The sequence below is a fragment of the Bufo gargarizans genome, chromosome 7 (genome assembly GCF_014858855.1).
Source record: "Bufo gargarizans isolate SCDJY-AF-19 chromosome 7, ASM1485885v1, whole genome shotgun sequence".
NCBI classification, from domain to species: domain Eukaryota; kingdom Metazoa; phylum Chordata; class Amphibia; order Anura; family Bufonidae; genus Bufo; species Bufo gargarizans.
The window spans coordinates 151,760,712-151,779,604 of NC_058086.1; the positions used below are offsets into that span (position 1 = coordinate 151,760,712).

At 44.3% G+C, this 18,893-nt stretch overlaps 1 protein-coding gene across 3 annotated transcripts in view; it reads left to right on the forward strand.

The window, feature by feature from the left end:
* SUCO (SUN domain containing ossification factor) overlaps positions 1 to 18,893 on the forward strand; it is a 91,966-nt gene that overhangs the window by 38,063 nt on the left and 35,010 nt on the right. For 2 of the 3 annotated variants that reach the window (XM_044300557.1, XM_044300559.1), the window contains 6 exons: positions 5,558 to 5,679; positions 6,503 to 6,570; positions 7,110 to 7,217; positions 8,288 to 8,393; positions 14,208 to 14,228; positions 14,421 to 14,476. In XM_044300557.1, coding sequence (XP_044156492.1) covers positions 5,558 to 5,679; positions 6,503 to 6,570; positions 7,110 to 7,217; positions 8,288 to 8,393; positions 14,208 to 14,228; positions 14,421 to 14,476 — 481 coding nt within the window. The remainder of the gene's footprint in view (positions 1 to 5,557; positions 5,680 to 6,502; positions 6,571 to 7,109; positions 7,218 to 8,287; positions 8,394 to 14,207; positions 14,229 to 14,420; positions 14,477 to 18,893) is intronic. The other variant, XM_044300558.1, reaches the window with a different exon arrangement.

The window sequence follows — 18,893 nt, forward strand, 5'->3', positions numbered from 1 at the left end:
GGAGGCGCAACAATGTGAGGCCTCCCAATTGGCGGGCGGTCACCTTATGGCGTTGTGCCAATGATGGGCTGCACTCTATTGTAAGGTGGTCGTGTATGCAGCTGCAGGCTGTAATTCTAATTGTAACCTGAAGGGAAAGTGTGTATCCCTGAAACGCGTTGATTTCCAATAAGATATCACCTTCAAGTTGCAGTGGTCCTTTGCTCCGTACAGTAACGCTACACGTACCAGATAGGGGTAGTGGTGCTGCTGGGATTCCTTGGTGGTGTTAATGGGGGAGGGGGGTTGGGGGGGAAACTAGTCGCATCAATGCTTGAAGGATTAGGGACTGTTCACACGTGGCTGATTTTTTTGCAAACCTTTCCAGATCCCACTCTCGCGTAAGAAACCGATTTGGAGTTGCAGAAATTTCTGAAACAAATCTGCCGCATGCGGCTCATGTGCCCAGGACTGGTTTTGATAGCTGCTCTTTGCGGTGGCTTTCCACTCTTGGTAGTAGATGTTACCTCCAAATCCTTTAATGGGGCACTTCTATCATGTTCTCCATAATTTGAAGAAGTATAGCATTTGTATTTCTAAGGGCCTGTTCAGATGGCTGATTTTCAGTGTGAATTTTGGTGCACACGCTATACTGAACAGTGTGTGTTCCGCCTCTTACTGTTTTCAGTGAGAATTCCCAGCGTAGTTCATAGGGTGCGGATTTAAAATCCAAATTAGGCCCCATGCACACGGCCGTTGTTCACAGCCGTGTGCGGGCCGTGGAACCGCGGCCTGGATCCCTCCTGAGAGCAGGAGCGCACGGCGTCACTGGTTGCTATGACGCCGTGCACTCCCTGCTGCCGGCACAGTACAGTAATACACTGGTATAGATCGTACCAGTGTATTACTGTACTGTGCCGGCAGCAGGGAGCGCACGGCGTCATAGCAACCAGTGACGCCGTGCGCTCCTGCTCTCAGGAGGGATCCAGGCCGCGGTTCCACGGCCCGCACACGGCTGTGAACAACGGCCGTGTGCATGGGGCCTTATGGAGACAATTGTACAATTGTTGTGTTTGGAGTGCAAAATGCAAATTTGCTAAATTCTGAGGCCGTCTGAACACGCTTCTCATGGGTCGAATAAGTGGCTTTTAGTTTGGTAATTACGAAACGTATACTCGGCCTCTACGAGATTTTATAAGCGCCTGCCCAAGGCCAGACTGAGATTTTCACGTTCGACTGGCTTTATAATAAAATGTATCCATGTGAGAGACTGGAAAGGCCACAGGCAGCCAGACATCCTGGGATCAGCACCCTGGTCTAGTCCCATCCTTTGTAGTATAATCTCTCCTCCAGAGCTTGCGGATGAGGCGCGCGTCCTAGAATTTGAAGGCTTTTCGTTAACCAGAAATTTGATTTATTTTTTTATTAACATTTTAGCAAAACGGGTTGTGAACTTAATAACATTTCACAGTTTCGATCTCTGTGAAAAATTTGGGTTCTTTGAAATACTTTCTGGTTTCTGTAACCAGTTCAGTTCCCGTCTTTTTCTCTATTCATTCATACACATGGCAGTAATCAGAATTCTGCCGCTGCCCCCGGGTAATGGACTGTGAGACGTGTGACAGCAGCTCAGCCCGAGCCGAGTTACTGCTGGCCTTTGCTAAGAGAAAAAAATCGGAACATGGCGTTAGAATACATTGGAGGAGACAACCTGTTAGTCACAATAGAATGACGGGGTTCCTGCTTTGGCACCAGTTTTCAGGAGTTGGGGTAGGCATCCCAGCATTCCACCCCCCCCCCCCCCCCCCCCCTTCAATCAATGATTTATGCATGTTTTCTGTCTTACACAATTTTTTTTTTTTTTTAGATCTTGCAGCACACCGTATTTGGCCTGCCACTTTTGGAGAGAAAAATGTGCAGAGTTAGGCGGTGGGGCTAGCATTAGCGCTGCAGATTGAGTGCAATTTACAGCAGAAATTGCAGCTCTAGATTTTCAGTTTCTGGCGCAAGGACAGGCAGAGATTTGCCATATTTATTAAGGGGGATGCACCATTTAATACATTTGGCAGATCTTTCTCCAGCGTACTTTGGTTTATGGCCGGTGTATGACGTGAACGGTTGTAGTAAATTTCCCCCACATGCAGGGGGCATTTAAAAGCCTTGCAACATGACTAAGGAAATCCGGTAAGAGACCCGTCCACAGAGCAGTTCCTGGGTTCTAGCTCCTCGTCGGTACAGAGCTGGTTCCTGGTTTTCTTGGTTAGAGAAACTGGAGGATGCTGTTTCTCTATGTGGAGACCGCCAGCTCATGAAGGGATTCTCAGGGCCAGTTCACACAGTGTTTTTGCACTGCTTTTGGCATGTTTCCACCTCAAAATAGCCTCCCATTCAATAGGAAGCAGCACTTGCCTGTTTTCCACGTAGAAAAAAGAATCGGCATACCCTATCTTGGGGTGGAATCCGCACAAATCTACCATTTGATATGAATGGGAAGCATTAAAAAAAAATCTGTACATGTCTGCACAGTATTGGCTGCAGAACCGAGAGCTAAAAATGCAGTTTTATATTGAAGTAAATGTCAGTTGTTTTTAAAAAAAAAAAACGCTGGAAAGCCAAATTAAACGGTCAAAAACCACACTAAAAACACATAGGAAAACAATACATGTGGATTCCGCAGTGAATTTTGAAGGTGGATTTTCCGGATCCATCGTGTGAACATACCCTTACAGGCCAGGCAGCGTCCCCTAGAGAAAAAGAAAGCAAATAATCTCTTCCAAGGTGAAAAACTGTTCCAGGAGGAAGAAACGAACCGCCCATGTACGCAGGAGGATGTTAGTTGGTTTTGATAAGTGCAGTTGGTTGCAAATCAATTGCTAGTCTCTGCAGTGGCATCCAAGCCAGTCAGATCTTTCCATCATAAGTGAACGGTTTTCTAAGTTTTTGTGAAGATTGCAGATTTCACAAAATGTTCCAAAAAGGGGTTAACCCATGATTAATGTAAAAAATGAATAAAATCTGACATCATATAGTATATGACAATCTCTTTCTAACAAACCCAGAACCAGCCCTGCACCTCCCCCATGGATCCAGAGATCTCCCCAGTCATTGCTCTGCTAGATTTATATCAAGCGGACAGCTCACGGGACGTGTCCTTTCTGCTGCAGCTCAGGGGACGTGTCCATGCTCTATCACCGCTCAGGAGGCAGTTGAAGGATGAACCTGCGGCCATCTCGGTGAGCAGGTCAAAGAAATAAGAAAAAGAACAACCAGCAGGTGGCGCTGTACAGATACATTTTATTGAATAACTCAGGGGCTAAGCTAACTTTTTTTATTACATGCAATTACAAAAGTATTCAGATCCAGGTGCTGGTTTGAAAACTGCAGAATATTTTTCATGGGAGAACCCTTTTAAAGGGCATTTGTCGGCAGATTTGTACCTATGACCCTGTCTGACCTGTTGCATGTGCTCCTGGCAGATGAAGAAATCTGTGTTGGTCCCTTGTTCATATGCGCCCGCATTGCTGAGAAAAATGATGTTTTAATATATGCAAATGAGCTTCTAGAAGCAACAGGCTCAGTTCTCTGCAATGACAACGCCCCTGTTGCTCCTAGTGGCTCATTTGCATATGTACAAACATAATTTTTCTCAGTAATGCGGGCACATATGAACATGGGACCAACACAGATGCCTTCAGCTGCCAAGTGCACATGTAACAGGTCAGCCATTGTATTAGGTACAAATCTGCTGACAGATGCCCTTTAAGCCTCATGTGTAAAACTACAGCAGGCAAAGTGGAGGCCATAGCAACCGCCTTCCAGCTTTCCGCTCTCCTAGCTTTAGAGCCTGGTGGCAATGGTTTGTCTATATGACAGGTCATTTTGGTCTTTTCTACAGGCTGCTCTATGTGTGAGATATTTTTAATATACCCATAATCATTGTATGTATTTCTTCCTTAGATTTTTTTTTTTTTTTTTACCAGTGTAGGAAATTTTACAGAAAACACATTTTAACTGGTATGTATTCCCCCCCCCCCCCCCCCATTTCTGACCATTTCACAAGAAATTTGTTGACGGCTGGAGAACTTTCTCCCATACAAGCAGCCGTTACCCAGCTTCTTTAGGTCAGATATTAATAACAAAAGGCATTTGTGGCATTGGATGACAGTCATATGAGCTTTATGTTTAGCTCCTGGAGCGAGGATCTGCCCTTCAGTAAACTCCTTTGTGTCATCACTAGCTTGTCTTGTAAGGCTACTTTCACACTTGCGTTCGGGGCTCCGCTTGTGAGTTCCGTTTGAAGACTCTCACAAGCGTCCCCGAACGCATCCGTACGGCCCTACTGCATTCTGAGTGGATGCGGATCCACTCAGAATGCATCAGTCTGGCACCGTTTGGCCTCCGCTCAGCAGGCGGACACCCGAACGCTGCTTGCAGCGTTCGGGTGTCCGCCTGGCCATGCGGAGGCAAACGGATCCGTTTGAAAATTGAGCCATAGTGTGTCAACTTCAAACTGATCCGTCCCCTTTGACTTTACATTGAAAGTCTGGACGGATCCATCTGAGCAACTTTCACACTTAGAATTTTTTCTAAACTATAATGCAGACGGATCCGTTCTGAACGGATCCCATCGTCTGCATTATAGGAGCAGATCTGTCTGTGCAGACACCAGACGGATCCGCTCTGAACGCAAGTGTGAAAGTAGCCTAACATGGAATATAATTTGAAAGGGTCTTCGAGTTTCTCATACGTCATTTTGATCGGTGGTGGTCCGAGTGCCGAGACTCCCACCGTACGAGGAGATAGGGGCGCTCACATTTGACGCTCTTCATCATCATCATCCTGCCCTGTCTTCTGTTTAGAAGCTGTGGCAGTTACAGGAGAAAGGACACGCCCCCTGAGAAAGGACACACCCCCCAGCCTAAAATAAATCATTAGAGCAACAAACGAGGAGATCTCTGGATCCATGTCAGGTACAGGGCTGGTTCTAGCTTTGTTAGGAATGCATTGTCATGCCCTATATAATGTCTGACTTTCACTTTTTACATCAATCGTGGCATAATCCCTTTAAAGGGGCCGCATCTCTCAATCCATGTAACCAATGGTCAGTCTTATCAAGCCCATTGGTTACGTTCAATTTTTGCAGCAGTTTTACTCAAGTGAATGGGACTGAGCAACAAAACCAAACAGACGGCATACTGTACCGTACTTGCTATACTATGAAGAGGCCATACTGTGGCAAGGTTCCCACCGATCAGGCATTGACCTATTCTGAGGCTAGACAATTAGTATTCCTGGATATCCTCTAACAGCTCGCCAGTGGGACCAGACCAAAGATATTCTCCTCTCCTGTGTGTTGTTTTTTTGTGTGTGCTTCAAGAACCATATAGCTTGTGTTACATAAACAGACATGTTCAAACTTGATTCATAAATCAGAGTGAACATTGATCAGGTATACAGGTTGTCTATAATAATGAGCCAAAAAAAGCATATTTTTCTGTATTCGGAGAAAAAAAGAACTAAAGCTATTTTGAAGAGAAAAAAAAAACAAATGTAATAAATCTTAACTATTTCTTTCTAGGCCAGTCAATGCATCCTTCAGTCAATGGGGTGCAACATACTGTAAAGGTCCAAAAGAATAGGAACAATTATGCTTCTGTTGAATGTGGGGCAAAGATCCTTTCTGCAAATCCCGAAGCCAAGGTAGGTGTAATATACACGATTCTTTCAGTTCTCACACAAAGTGGTTTTCTTTTTTGTATATACAAAGAATAATGAAAGTGGGTGGATTTTGGAGTACGAGTGCCAGCTTCTTGCATTGTGGTTTGCTTGAAGAATTTGCCCGTAGAATGTGTCCATCCATGCCTTTCTGCAAATTTCATTAAGGGCTCTAATTTATGACAATGCAAAAATGCAGTATCATGACAAGCCAACAAATCACTGCAAAGCTGCGGGTCCCATCACTGCCTCTGGGTGGCCAAATGTAGACACGTTAGGGGGTCATTTATTATCCAGAAATACGCCTATATTGGGCGTATTTCTGGCGCAGATTGCGGCGCTAAGGTTATTTGCGCTGCAATCTGACTTTTTCCCGCTCATGCCAGGTCTAAAAAAAAAGTGGACGAGGACAGGCCGAGAGGGCCGTCTCATTCATCATTTTCTAGGCCTGTTTTAGGCATAGAAAATGGTCTAAATCAGGCATCCTCAACCAGCGGCCCTCCAGCTGTTGCAAAACTGCAACCCCCAGTATGCCTTGCTATAAGCTGTCCAGGCATGCTGGGAGTTGTAGTTTTGCAATAGCTGGAGGGCCGCAAGTTGGACATCCCTGATCTAAATGAAGACCAGTGAAGGAAGCTGGCTTACATTTAAATAAGTGCTGGAGGCGCCTAAGTTATGTACAGGCCGGTGCCACCACCGGCTATAGGGGTTATTAAGACCAGCATCGAAAACGCCAGTCTAATAAACTACTCCTAACAGAGTATCAAAAGATTACCTTGTTTTTAATTGCATTCATTTGTTTTTTCAGAGCACATCTGCCATACTTGTTGAAAACATGGATCTGTACATGTTAAATCCTTGTAGCACAAAAATATGGTGAGTAACACGCTATTCCGTATCTTATGTCTGGAACATACTATATTAGTGTCTGGAATTCTATATAAAATATATGTGACCATTTCACGGTGGAGTAATGGCTGGCCTTGGCTTTCCCTAGTAAAGATTAATGGGCACGCTGCCATCTTGTATTGGCCTATACATTATTACATCCAATGACCACTCCCATCCGGGCCATCATCTCTTCAGACGTCTAAAGTCCGGCCGCAGGTATCAGGCCATCCCTGCAAGGACATCGAGGAGGCTGAACACTTTCTTCCTAACGGCCGTCAGACTGCTGAACTCACCATGCCCCATCTCCCGCCCATAATCCCTCACCCTTGATGGTGCCCATTGCATAACCCCCCCCCCCCTCCCCCTAATACTATGCCTGTACCTGTGCCTAACCCAATTCCGAGCACGATCGACTGTCGTGTTTGGCGAATAAAGCTGATTTTGATTGTGTAAATCTGATGTAATTGTTCCATTATTTTATTTTTTGAGTGAAAATGATGCATTTTTGGGTACTTTCTTTCCAGGTTTGTTATCGAACTCTGCGAGCCGATCCAAGTTAAGCAGCTTGACATTGCGAACTATGAGCTCTTCTCTTCTACTCCGAGGGACTTCCTGGTGTCCATTAGTGACCGGTACCCCGCTCATTGTTGCATATTCATTTGTACAGGGAGATTCACTCGAAAGAGACCTTGAATATTCTGTTGTAACTCCCGTTAGGCTAAAGCAGTCTGATCCAAAAAATCCATACGTACCTTGACTTATGGTAAACAATTGCTTTACATCAGATGCTAGAAGTGATCTCCATTTCCTGCCAGACACATTTCGATGATGGGCTTAATTTTTCTAAACCTATTGGCAAGCATATTGGGGGGTGGGGGGAGGGGGGGAATAGCAGCAATTTCACTTTGGACATTTTCCTTCAAATCTTCCACAGCGCGAGGCTTGTTCTGATAGATTTTTTTTTCCTTTGAGCATAACCTAAAGGAAGAAGTCTGGTTGTGGCCAAAGCCCCTTTCAAAAAAGGACTCCATTTCTGCCCTGCTCCTTGCCGATGTGTTACACGTTGCCCCATCTTACTGGAAGTAACCTTTTGTTAACTCACAATTCACAAACTGTTTGGGTACACATCGCACCATGTAGACGTGCTGCTCAATAGTGTACACCAGCACCCTGATGAGAAGTCGTCGAGGGAAGAGGTACGGGGGTATGCACTGAAAGTCACAAAAAGAGGCTAAATGTAGTGAGGGCTGTCCGACTCCTACCTCATCGCTCTGCTGCGGGGGCTTCCCATCTTGTTTCATAGCTCCATATTCTGAGGAGCACCTTGTTTTGGTCAGATTGCCAGTTATTACAGTACATTCGGGGCCTCTTTAGCGTGAATCTCCCTGTACTTAGTCTGAGTTATAAAGTCGATAGGTTTATTAAGCTGGGAAGACGTGTGTAATATTAAGAGATTATTAGGAAGCGGTAGCACATGCACATTTAGTCCCTGTTTCGTATAGGAAACTAGAAACTGACACAGTATGTTGGTTTTATTTCCTGTTTTTGGGCAATTTTTTTTTTTTAGTCACAGTGAACTTAGGTGGGGGGGGGGGGGGGGGGGGTTCAAGATACCAGAGGCCAGTATGTAGTGTGACGCCTAACTTTTATTAGCCATTTCATAAATACATTTTGTCTTGCTTTTGGTGTCGTTTCTTTCTAGGTACCCTACAAATAAGTGGGTGAAACTGGGAACTTTCCATGCACGAGATGAAAGAACAGTCCAGAGTTTTCCTTTAGATGAACAGATGTATGCAAAATATGTCAAGGTAATGCTTCTGTGTCCACCGCTTGACCCCACAATAGTAGACCGGAATACTGCAGGTTAATGAGAACATAGCAGGTACATGGGTCATCTAGCCTAAGAAAAACACCCATCCTAGTTTGAAGGTTTTCTTCTGCCATAAGACATGAGGGGGGGGGGGGTATGCAAGCTCAGGTCTTTCATAAAGCCCTTCCTTTAGCTGGTAATTTAGGAATGCCGTCTGGGTGGATGTAGCGCGTTACTTCAGTGCATCTGAAATAGAGAAAAGAAAGGAAGCAATAGAAATAGTTGGGTGTCCAAAGCTGTCATGCAGATCTATGTGTCTCTGTGGTAACAGACTACAAATGTCCTATGTAGTCAGATCCTAAGGTGATACTCCCTCTCCACCTGTCCCCTACTTGTTAACCCTTTTATCAAGATGTCGGGGACAGAGAGAAGAGCGGATGCTCTCAGACTACAAAGGGCTTATTCATAGCTGGTGAACATGGAGTTACATAGGTCTGTGCCCTATGCATATCTCATACCAGAATGGTCGCAAACCAGTATACGTAGCCAAAAGCAAGCAGTGGGTTGCAGATGGCAGCTGAGTAGGCAGTGAGAAGAAAGAGAACCTCGTCCTGAAGTAAAGTGCCTCGTGATTACTGCTATTAAGCATGCAGTCTTTTGGGATTTGCTGTTGGCCTTTGCCATCTTCTAAATCTCCAAGTAGTTGCTGAAACTGCTTCTGTACCTCTGCTTCTGGGAAATTGGCCTACATCTCTGCAGCCTATAGACACCGGAAAACATGCAATGTACAAGCTCGCTGGCCTGATTGCAGGTCTCCAAATGCCCTTAGTTTAAGAACTGTTCTCATTAGAGACCTTTATGGGATATGCCATCAATGTCTGTTTGGAGGTGGTCTCCTCACTACCCCTTCTTTCGGTCTTTAGGTTTGCGGTGTCCATTCTCAGGATTAATCATGGTCAGATATTTATGGCCTGTCTTAACAATAGGCTGAACATGTCTCTATGGGTCAAACCTTAGTGAAAAACTATACGACTATCTGTTCTACTGTAAGGTCCATGTGCAATTAAAGCTGGAATTTATTGTGCACGGTTGTTTTTACAGCAGAATTATAGATATTCTTGCATAACTTCAAGGAGTTGCTGCATACCTTTACCCTTTACCTAGAGGCATAAAACGGCTGCATGAAATTCTCTTCCCGCTCAGAACTTTATTACATTACTCCTGGATATACCGCCAGCCCCGCACCCCTTTATATTACATGTTTTCGTGTGCATCTTGAGACTGCGGATATGTGACTGTCTTTTAGTAGCTTTTTCTATACTTCTATACACCTTCATCTATGTAAGATTTTCAATGTGGATTTCAATGAATACTTTTCTGCCTGGTAACAATCTACTTGTACACAGGCTGCCGCTCCTGAAAACCGCTGTTTTTCTGTCTAACACTATCTGGCCGACTTGTAGCCAATCTGATGAAGTTGTAGTGTTTTGCAGGTTTTGGCTTTTCAGACACCTGATTGCACTTCTTCTATTACAGCTCTCGATCTATAACTAAAATGTAAAGGGTAACAATATTTTACATCCACTTTTGATATGTCTGAGAGGTGTTGATCAGTGGGTCTCTGGGCGCTGAGGCATTAGAAGCGCTCACTGGACGCGGTCTTTCCTTGCTGCTGAAGGCGGCCTAAGTGGAAAGTTTGCGAGGCCGTCTTCACTTCAGTGAGCACTTCTAACTCCTCATTTTAGTGATCTGCAGTGGTCTTGGCGCTTGGATCCCCCCGATCAAAACCTTTTGAGATCTCACTGTGATATCAACCCTACCTGGAAATGTGGAAGTATGCAGCCATTCAAAAAAGCCACCACATAATACAAGGCCACCATGATATTTCTCCTGGTAGCAAAACGCCCCCAAGCTTTGGACACCAATGACGGCCAAGGTCCTGAACGATGGAACAAACCCTGTTAGGCTACCTGTACACCTTGCGGATTACGCGTGATTTTTCAGTACAGATTCTCGGTCGGAAAAACTTCAGCATAATACAGTACCAGCAAAGTTAATGAGATTAGTCCTTTTCTGCAAAAATTCACCTGCTGTATGGATTTTGAAAATAAATCTGCAACATGTTAATTCTTTGTACAATAATTATTATTTTTTTTTTTTTTTTGAGGATTTCTTTCTTTTTCAATGGATGAAAATCCACATCAAATCCAGAGATCTCCCCATTCATTGCTCCAGTTGCTCTGCTAGATTTATATTGAGCTGGCAGCTCGGGGGGCGTGTCCTTTTTGGTGCAGCGCTCTCCCAATCATAGCTCAGGAGGTAGTTGAAGGGTGGAACTGAGCATGTGTGTCTACCTCAGCGAGGTTGACAGAGAAGTAAGGAAAAGAGCATCCAGCAGGTGGCGCTAAACAGACACATTGTATTGAAAAACTCAGCGGCTATACCAATTATTATTTTTTTAATTACATGCAATTACAAAAATATTCAGATCAAGGTGCTGGTTTGAAAACTGCAAAATATTTTTGGTGTCGCATCCCGACAGAGAAGATGTAAAAGTGCGCATGTGCCGTCATGTCACCGCACCTGGAAGTGGAGGCCCGGGGGGCTGTGAAGTAGCCCGCGCCGCCTCTTCCGGGTGAAATGACTTGACGGCGCATGAGCATTGCACATGTTCGCTTGTTTGGATGAAGATGAAGTGCACAGGCGCGGGATACCAGAGAGGTCTAGCGCTGTCAATCTAATGGAAAGGGGGGGCTTGATTAAAAGCAGAGGGGCATTATAGTTGAGCACCAGGGGTGTCGCTGGAGCTGTCTTCAATTTGTATAAGCCCGGCTCCTAGTGCTCGAATGGCTCATTTGCGTAATTTTAAAAGTTCATATTTCTCTGGAACCATAGTACCAACGGGCATAAAAAAGGTATTGTTTTAATCAGCTGGATCAACCCTACCAGGCTATATGCTTGGTAAGGTAGGGTTGATCCAGGTGACAGGGAATCTGTTTCTGGTGTCCTATTTGACTGTATCATAAGGCTAGTTTCACACTAGCGCTTGAGATCTGTTTTGGCAGAGAACAGCTTGCTTCATCTCCCGGCATTGCCGGAAGTCTAAGTCTCTGTGTGGCCCCATTAACTATTATGGAGACCGGCTGAGATCCAGCTGCAACCTAGCAAATAATCAGAGAATCGTCCGGTCTCCATTATAGTTAATGGGGTCGGATGGAGATTTCCAAACTTCTGACAATGCCAGAATGCAGAGAGAGCCAGCAGGATGCTCCCTGTTCTGATCTTGTGATTAAAGCTGGCCATACATTGTGCATAGCTGTTAGGCGGTTACTTGTTTGGCCAAGCTCTTTTGCCCCCCCCCCCCCCCCCCTTGTTGTTACACATGCATGCTAAGCTAGGTCAAGCATGCAGGTGTTCTTAATATGTAGAGGGGAAACAAGCTGTTGCCTGACCCTTCTGAGCGCTTCCTTTACACCCCCCCCCCCCCATATACATTAGATGCTCGGCTCACCATGCCAATATCATTGCATATTTCCACATTGATGTTGAAATCCATTTAATACAAAAGTCCTGTTTCTGTAGCTTTACTTAGAAGGGACCTCGTGACCCTCACTAAAGTGTATAATGGGTTCAGTCCAATAATAAAATGAAAGGAGCTTCTGTTCTGATCTCTTCCTTGAGAAATGAATATGACATAATATCCTGAGGCTTGCATTTCTCTGCATCTGAGACAAAGGACTGTAAAATCTTTGTCCACAACAGATGGGGCGGGTGAACGTCCAAAGAAATGGCTGAAACGTTCCAATAACTGTACACTGCAGTGATGAAAAGGGTGACGGTGGGCGAGGACCCTAATTAAGAGGTAGCACCTGGAGGCATAAAATCTTTTGCGAAAAGCAGGCCGGTCGCCCTTGGTGCATACGAGCCAGATCTTTTTTTGAACTGGTGGAATGTTCATCAAGAAATCTTTGAGTGGTATATCACAAGCCAGCTGAGGGAACTGAGGGTTTGGTGGCTTTGGCCTTAATTTTTTTTTTTAGATTAAACAGGTTTAGTGGAATTTGCTTTGGATGACAAGTACACCATATTTTTCCCTTTATAAAACTCACCTGATAAGACGCACCTGGGTTTTAGAGAGGAAAATAAAATAAAAATAAATTTCTCATCAGAGCTCAGAACAGACCTCGGATCAGACCCCCATATCAAACCTCAGATTAGACCCCAATGTCAGATCCCAATGTCAGATCCCCATATCCGACGTTGGTTCAGATCCCCATATCCGACGTTGGTTCAGATCCCCATATCCGACGTTGGTTCAGATCCCCATATCCGACGTTGGTTCAGATCCCCATATCCGACGTTGGTTCAGATCCCCATATCAGACGTTGGTTCAGATCCCCATATCCGACGTTGGTTCAGATCCCCATATCCGACGTTGGTTCAGATCCCCATATCCGACGTTGGTTCAGATCCCCATATCCGACGTTGGTTCAGATCCCCATATCCGACGTTGGTTCAGATCCCCATATCCGACGTTGGTTCAGATCCCCATATCCGACGTTGGTTCAGATCCCCATATCCGACGTTGGTTCAGATCCCCATATCCGACGTTGGTTCAGATCCCCATATCCGACGTTGGTTCAGATCCCCATATCCGACGTTGGTTCAGATCCCCATATCCGACGTTGGTTCAGATCCCCATATCCGACGTTGGTTCAGATCCCCATATCCGACGTTGGTTCAGATGTGAGATCAGGCCCCTATATCATTTGTAGCAGTCATTGTCTGCTATTTAACCTCATATATTTGATTTTTTTTATTTTATTTTTTCCTCTCATTATACAGTTTCTCCATTGCATGGTGCACCAATTTTTTGGGCTGCATTTTCTTTTTTTTTAATGTAAAGGTGCATATGCCTCCTCAGAGGTTTTCTATGTCACATAGGTTACACGTCTTGTGATCCCACAATTGTTCTTCATTTGTTTGATTACAGAACGTATTGTCATTTGTTCCTCTAATGTATTTGCTTAAGCAGAACAATCAGCAGGATGTATATCCTGTTACCAAGTTGTGGTTTCTTAGAGTATTAGCATCAAATTAATGATTAACCCTGCTGAGAAGATTAATTCAGTCCTTCACTTTCTTGCCTTTTTATCAATCGCTTTACGTTAATTTATTACATACACCCAAGGCTTATTGGTTATTATATTGCGAAGTTAAACTTTGATTTAAAAAAAAAAAAAAAAAAAAAGTGGTTTCCTCCGATTTGTCAGGGTCCAACCATTGACTTTAATAAAAGACGTTTCTGGGTTCAAGTGATGTCATGTGCTCTGCTGCACCCAATGACTGGCTTCAGCAGTGATAGGACAACAATCAGCACGTCCCCGGTTTTGCCTTTACCTCCACCATATCTGAAAACGAAATGTAAACAGACCCTATAGCTGGCCATACACATCTACATCCCACCACCTGATCCTGCAGAGTGTTCCTGGGAAGAAAGGGATTGGACATGTTGAATTCTAATTGCCTGATCCTTCTGTCCTCCAACACTTGCTGTCCCACCGAGATTGGTGGTTTTGGCCAGCATTTCTCTAAGGTGTATGGCCCCCTTTTAGCACTGTTATTTTTTATATATTACATTTTTATTACTGTGTGTAGAGGGGCCTCCACAATACTACAACTTTATTTCTTCTTTCTTCTTGTGCTTTGAATGGTCTTCATTTATATGCTGATTTCTTAGATGATATGGCTTGTCGCATGTACTGTGTTTCTGTACTGACACTTGTTTTTCTTTCTTTCCTCGTTGCTTCAGATGTTCATCAAGTACATAAAGGTTAGCAACCTCCTCTGAATGTTTTATGCACAGCAGATGAATGCATGACTAGATGTGCAATATCTGATCACTAGCACCGATCCACTTGCTTCTAGGTGTCATTAATTAAGCGCACTGAGCGTCGGCTCCTCGGAATACTCTTTATGGTTTCAACTGACTTTTTTTTTGTTTTTTTTTTGTTTTGTTATTTAGGTGGAGCTTATATCGCATTTTGGATCTGAACATTTTTGCCCGTTAAGTCTCATAAGGTAATGTGAAATTCTAAGTATTTTTATCCATGAATATGTTACAATAATTCCATAAGGCAGTCTTTCGGTCCAAACAAGTAAAGTGGAAATGGATTAAAGGGTTTGTGCAGGTTTTTTTTATATTGATGACCTGTCGTCAGGAAAGGTCATCAGTATCTGATCGGCGAGGGTCGGACACCCAGCACCCCTGCAGAACAGCTGTTTGAAGAGAAGGCAGCGCTCCATGCAAGCAATGCCTCCTTTTCATTACAATGTGTGTCGTCTCGGAAGTGCAGTGTAATCACAAATATTCGCTCCATTTACTGAATGAAGCGACTACTTGTAATTACACTGCATCACCGCTGCAATGGAGAAGACACATAGTGTAAAGGCTCGTTCAGACGGCCGTATGCTGTCCGCAAAAATGCAGTTCAGCATGTCCCCCAAAAAAACTGATTGCATTCAGTTTTTTTGCTGATCCATAGACTTAAATAGCCACGTCCTGATTTTCACTGACAAGTATAGGACATGTTTCATTTTTTTTTAGCTGAGCAGTGCAATGTTAACCGCTTGCCGCCACGCTAACGCCGAAAGGCGTCATCGCGGCGGCTCTCCCAGGTCACACTAACGCCAATAGGCGTCATCTCGCGTGAGCCGAGATTTCCTGTGAACGCGCGCACAGGAACGGGAGGTAAGCGAGTGGATCTCCAGCCTGCCAGCAGCGATCGCTCGCTGGCAGGCTGGAGATGTGATTTTTTTAACCCCTAACAGGTATATTAGACGCTGTTTTGATAACAGCGTCTAATATACCTGCTACCTGGTCCTCTGGTGGTCCCTTTTGTTAGGATCGAACACCAGAGGACTCAGGCAGCTCACTAAAGTAGCACCAAACACCACTACACTACACTACACCCCCCCCCCCCCCCCCCGTCACTTATTAACCCTTTATAAACCACTGATCAGCCCATATAGACTCCCTGATCACCCCCCTGTCATTGATCACCCCCCTGTCATTGATCACCCCCCTGTCATTGATCACCCCCCTGTCATTGATCACCCCCCTGTCATTGATCACCCCCCTGTCAGGCTCCATTCAGAGGTCCGTATGATTTTTACGGATCCACGGATACATGGATCGGATCCGCAAAACGCATACGGACGTCTGAATGGAGCCTTACAGGGGGGTGATCAATGACAAGGGGGTGATCACGCATATAGACTTCCTGATCACTTCCCTGTCATTGATCACCCCCCTGTAAGGCTCCATTCAGACGTCCGTATGATTTTTACGGATCCACTGATACATGGATCGGATCCGCAAAACACATGCGGACATCTGAATGGAGCCTTACAGGGGGGTGATCAATGACAGAGGAGTGATCACCCATATAGACTCCCTGATCACCTCCGTCATTGATCACCCCCCCTGTAAGGCTCCATTCAGACGTCCGTATGATTTTTACGGATCCACGGATACATGGATCGGATCCGCAAAACGCATACAGACGTCTGAATGGAGCCTTACAGGGGGGTGATCAGTGACAGGGGGGTGATCACCCCATATACACTCCCTGATTACCCTGATCACCCCTGTCATTGATCACCCCCCTGTAAGGCTCCATTCAGACGTCCGCATGTGTTTTGCGGATCCGATCCATGGATCCGTAAAAAATCATACGGACGTCTGAATGGAGCCTTACAGGGGGGTGATCAGGGAGTCTATATGGGTGATCACCCCTCTGTCATTGATCACCCCCCTGTAAGGCTCCATTCAGACGTCCGCATGTGTTTTGCGGATCCGATCCATGTATCCGTGGATCCGTAAAAAATCATACGGACGTCTGAATGGAGCCTTACAGGGGGGTGATCAATGACAGGGGTGTGATCAATGACCGGGGGGTGATCACCCCATATAGATTCCCTGATCACCCCCCTGTCATTGATCACCCCCTGTAAGGCACCATTTAGACATTTTTTTGGGCCCAAGTTAGCGGAAAGTTTTTGTTTGTTTTTGTTTTTTCTTACTAAGTCTCATATTCCACTAACTTGTGTCAAAAAATAAAATCTCACATGAACTCGCCATACCCCTCACGGAATCCAAATGCGTAAATTTTTTTAGACATTTATATTCCAGACTTCTTCTGACGCTGTAGGGCCGCTAAAATGCCAGGGCAGTACAAGTACCCCACATGTGACCCCATTCTGGAACGAAGACACCCCAAGGTATTCCATGAGGGGCATATTGAGTCCATGAAAGATTGAAATTTTTGTCCCAAGTTAGCGGAAAGGGAGACTTTGTGAGAAAATACAAAAAAAAATCAATTTCCGCTAACTTGTGCCAAAAAAAAAAAAATTCTATGAACTCGCCAGGCCCCTCATTGAATACCTTAGGGTGTCTTCTTTCCAAAATGGGGTCACATGTGGGGTATTTATACTGCCCTGGCATGTTAGGGGCCCGAAAGCGTGAGAAGAAGTCTGGGATCCAAATGTCTAAAAATGCCCTCCTAAAAGGAATTTGGGCCGCTTTGCGCATCTAGGCTGCAAAAAAGTGTCACACATCTGGTATCGCCGTACTCAGGAGAAGTTGGGCAATGTGTTTTGGGGTGTCATTTTACATATACCCATGCTGGGTGAGATAAATATCTTGGTCAAATGCCAACTTTGTATAAAAAAATGGGAAAAATTGTCTTTTGCCAAGATATTTCTCTCACCCAGCATGGGTATATGTAAAATGACACCCCAAAACACATTCCCCAACTTATCCTGAGTACGGCGATACCAGATGTGTGTCACTTTTTTGCCGCCTAGGTGGGCAAATGGGCACACATTCCAAAGAGCACCTTTCAGATTTCACAGGTCCTTTTTTACACATTTTGATTTCAAACTACTTACCACACATTAGGGCCCCTAGAATGCCAGGGCAGTATAACTACCCCACAAGTGACCCCATTTTGGAAAGAAGACACCCCAAGGTATTCCGTGAGGGGCATGGCGAGTTCCTAGAATTTTTTTTTTTTTGTCACAAGTTAGCGGAAAATGATTTTTTTTTATTTATTTTTTCCTTACAAAGTCTCATATTCCACTAACTTGTGACAAAAAATAAAAAATTCTAGGAACTCGCCATGCCTCTCACGTAATACTTTGGGGTGTCTTCTTTCCAAAATGGGGTCACTTGTGGGGTAGTTATACTGCCCTGGCAATTTAGGGGCCCTAATGTGTGGTTAGTAGTTTGAAATCAAAATCTGTAAAAAATGGCCGGTGAAATCCTAAAGGTGCACTTTGGAATATGTGCCCCTTTGCCCACCTTGGCTGCAAAAAAGTGTCACACATCTGGTATCGCCGTACTCAGGAGAAGTTGGGCAATGTGTTTTGGGGTGTCATTTTACATATACCCATGCTGGGTGATATAAATATCTTGGTCAAATGCCAACTGTGTATAAAAAAATGGGAAAAGTTGTCTTTTGCCAAGATATTTCTCTCACCCAGCATGGGTATATGTAAAATGACACCCCAAAACACATTCCCCAACTTCTCCTGAGTACGGCGATACCAGATGTGTGTCACTTTTTTGCCGCCTAGGTGGGCAAAGGGGCACACATTCCAAAGAGCACCTTTCGGATTTCACAGGCCATTTTTTACACATTTTGATTTCAAACTACTAACCACACATTAGGGCCCCTAGAATGCCAGGGCAGTATAACTACCCCACAAGTGACCCCATTTTGGAAAGAAGACACCCCAAGGTATTTCGTGATGGGCATAGTGAGTTCATGGAAGTTTTTATTTTTTGTCACAAGTTAGTGGAATATGAGACTTTGTAAGAAAAAAATAATAATAATAATAAATCATTTTCCGCTAACTTGTGACAAAAAATAAAAAGTTCTATGAACTCACTATGCCCATCAGCGAATACCTTAGGGTGTCTACTTTCCGAAATGGGGTCATTTGTGGGGTGTTTGTACTGTCTGGGCATTGTAGAACCTCAGGAAACATGACAGGTGCTCAGAAAGTCAGAGCTGCTTCAAAAAGCGGAAATTCACATTTTTGTACCATAGTTTGTAAATGCTATAACTTTTACCCAAACCATTTTTTTTTTTACCCAAACATTTTTTTTTTTAATCAAAGACATGTAGAACAATAAATTTAGCGAAAAATTTATATATGGATGTCGTTTTTTTTTTTTGCAAAATTTTACAACTGAAAGTGAAAAATGTCATTTTTTTGCAAAAAAAATCGTTAAATTTCGATTAATAACAAAAAAAGTAAAAATGTCAGCAGCAATGAAATACCACCAAATGAAAGCTCTATTAGTGAGAAGAAAAGGAGGTAAAATTAATTTGGGTGGTAAGTTGCATGACCGAGCAATAAACCGCTAAAGTTGTGGAGTGCCGATTTGTAAAAAAGGGCCTGGTCACTAGGGGGGTATAAACCTGTGGTC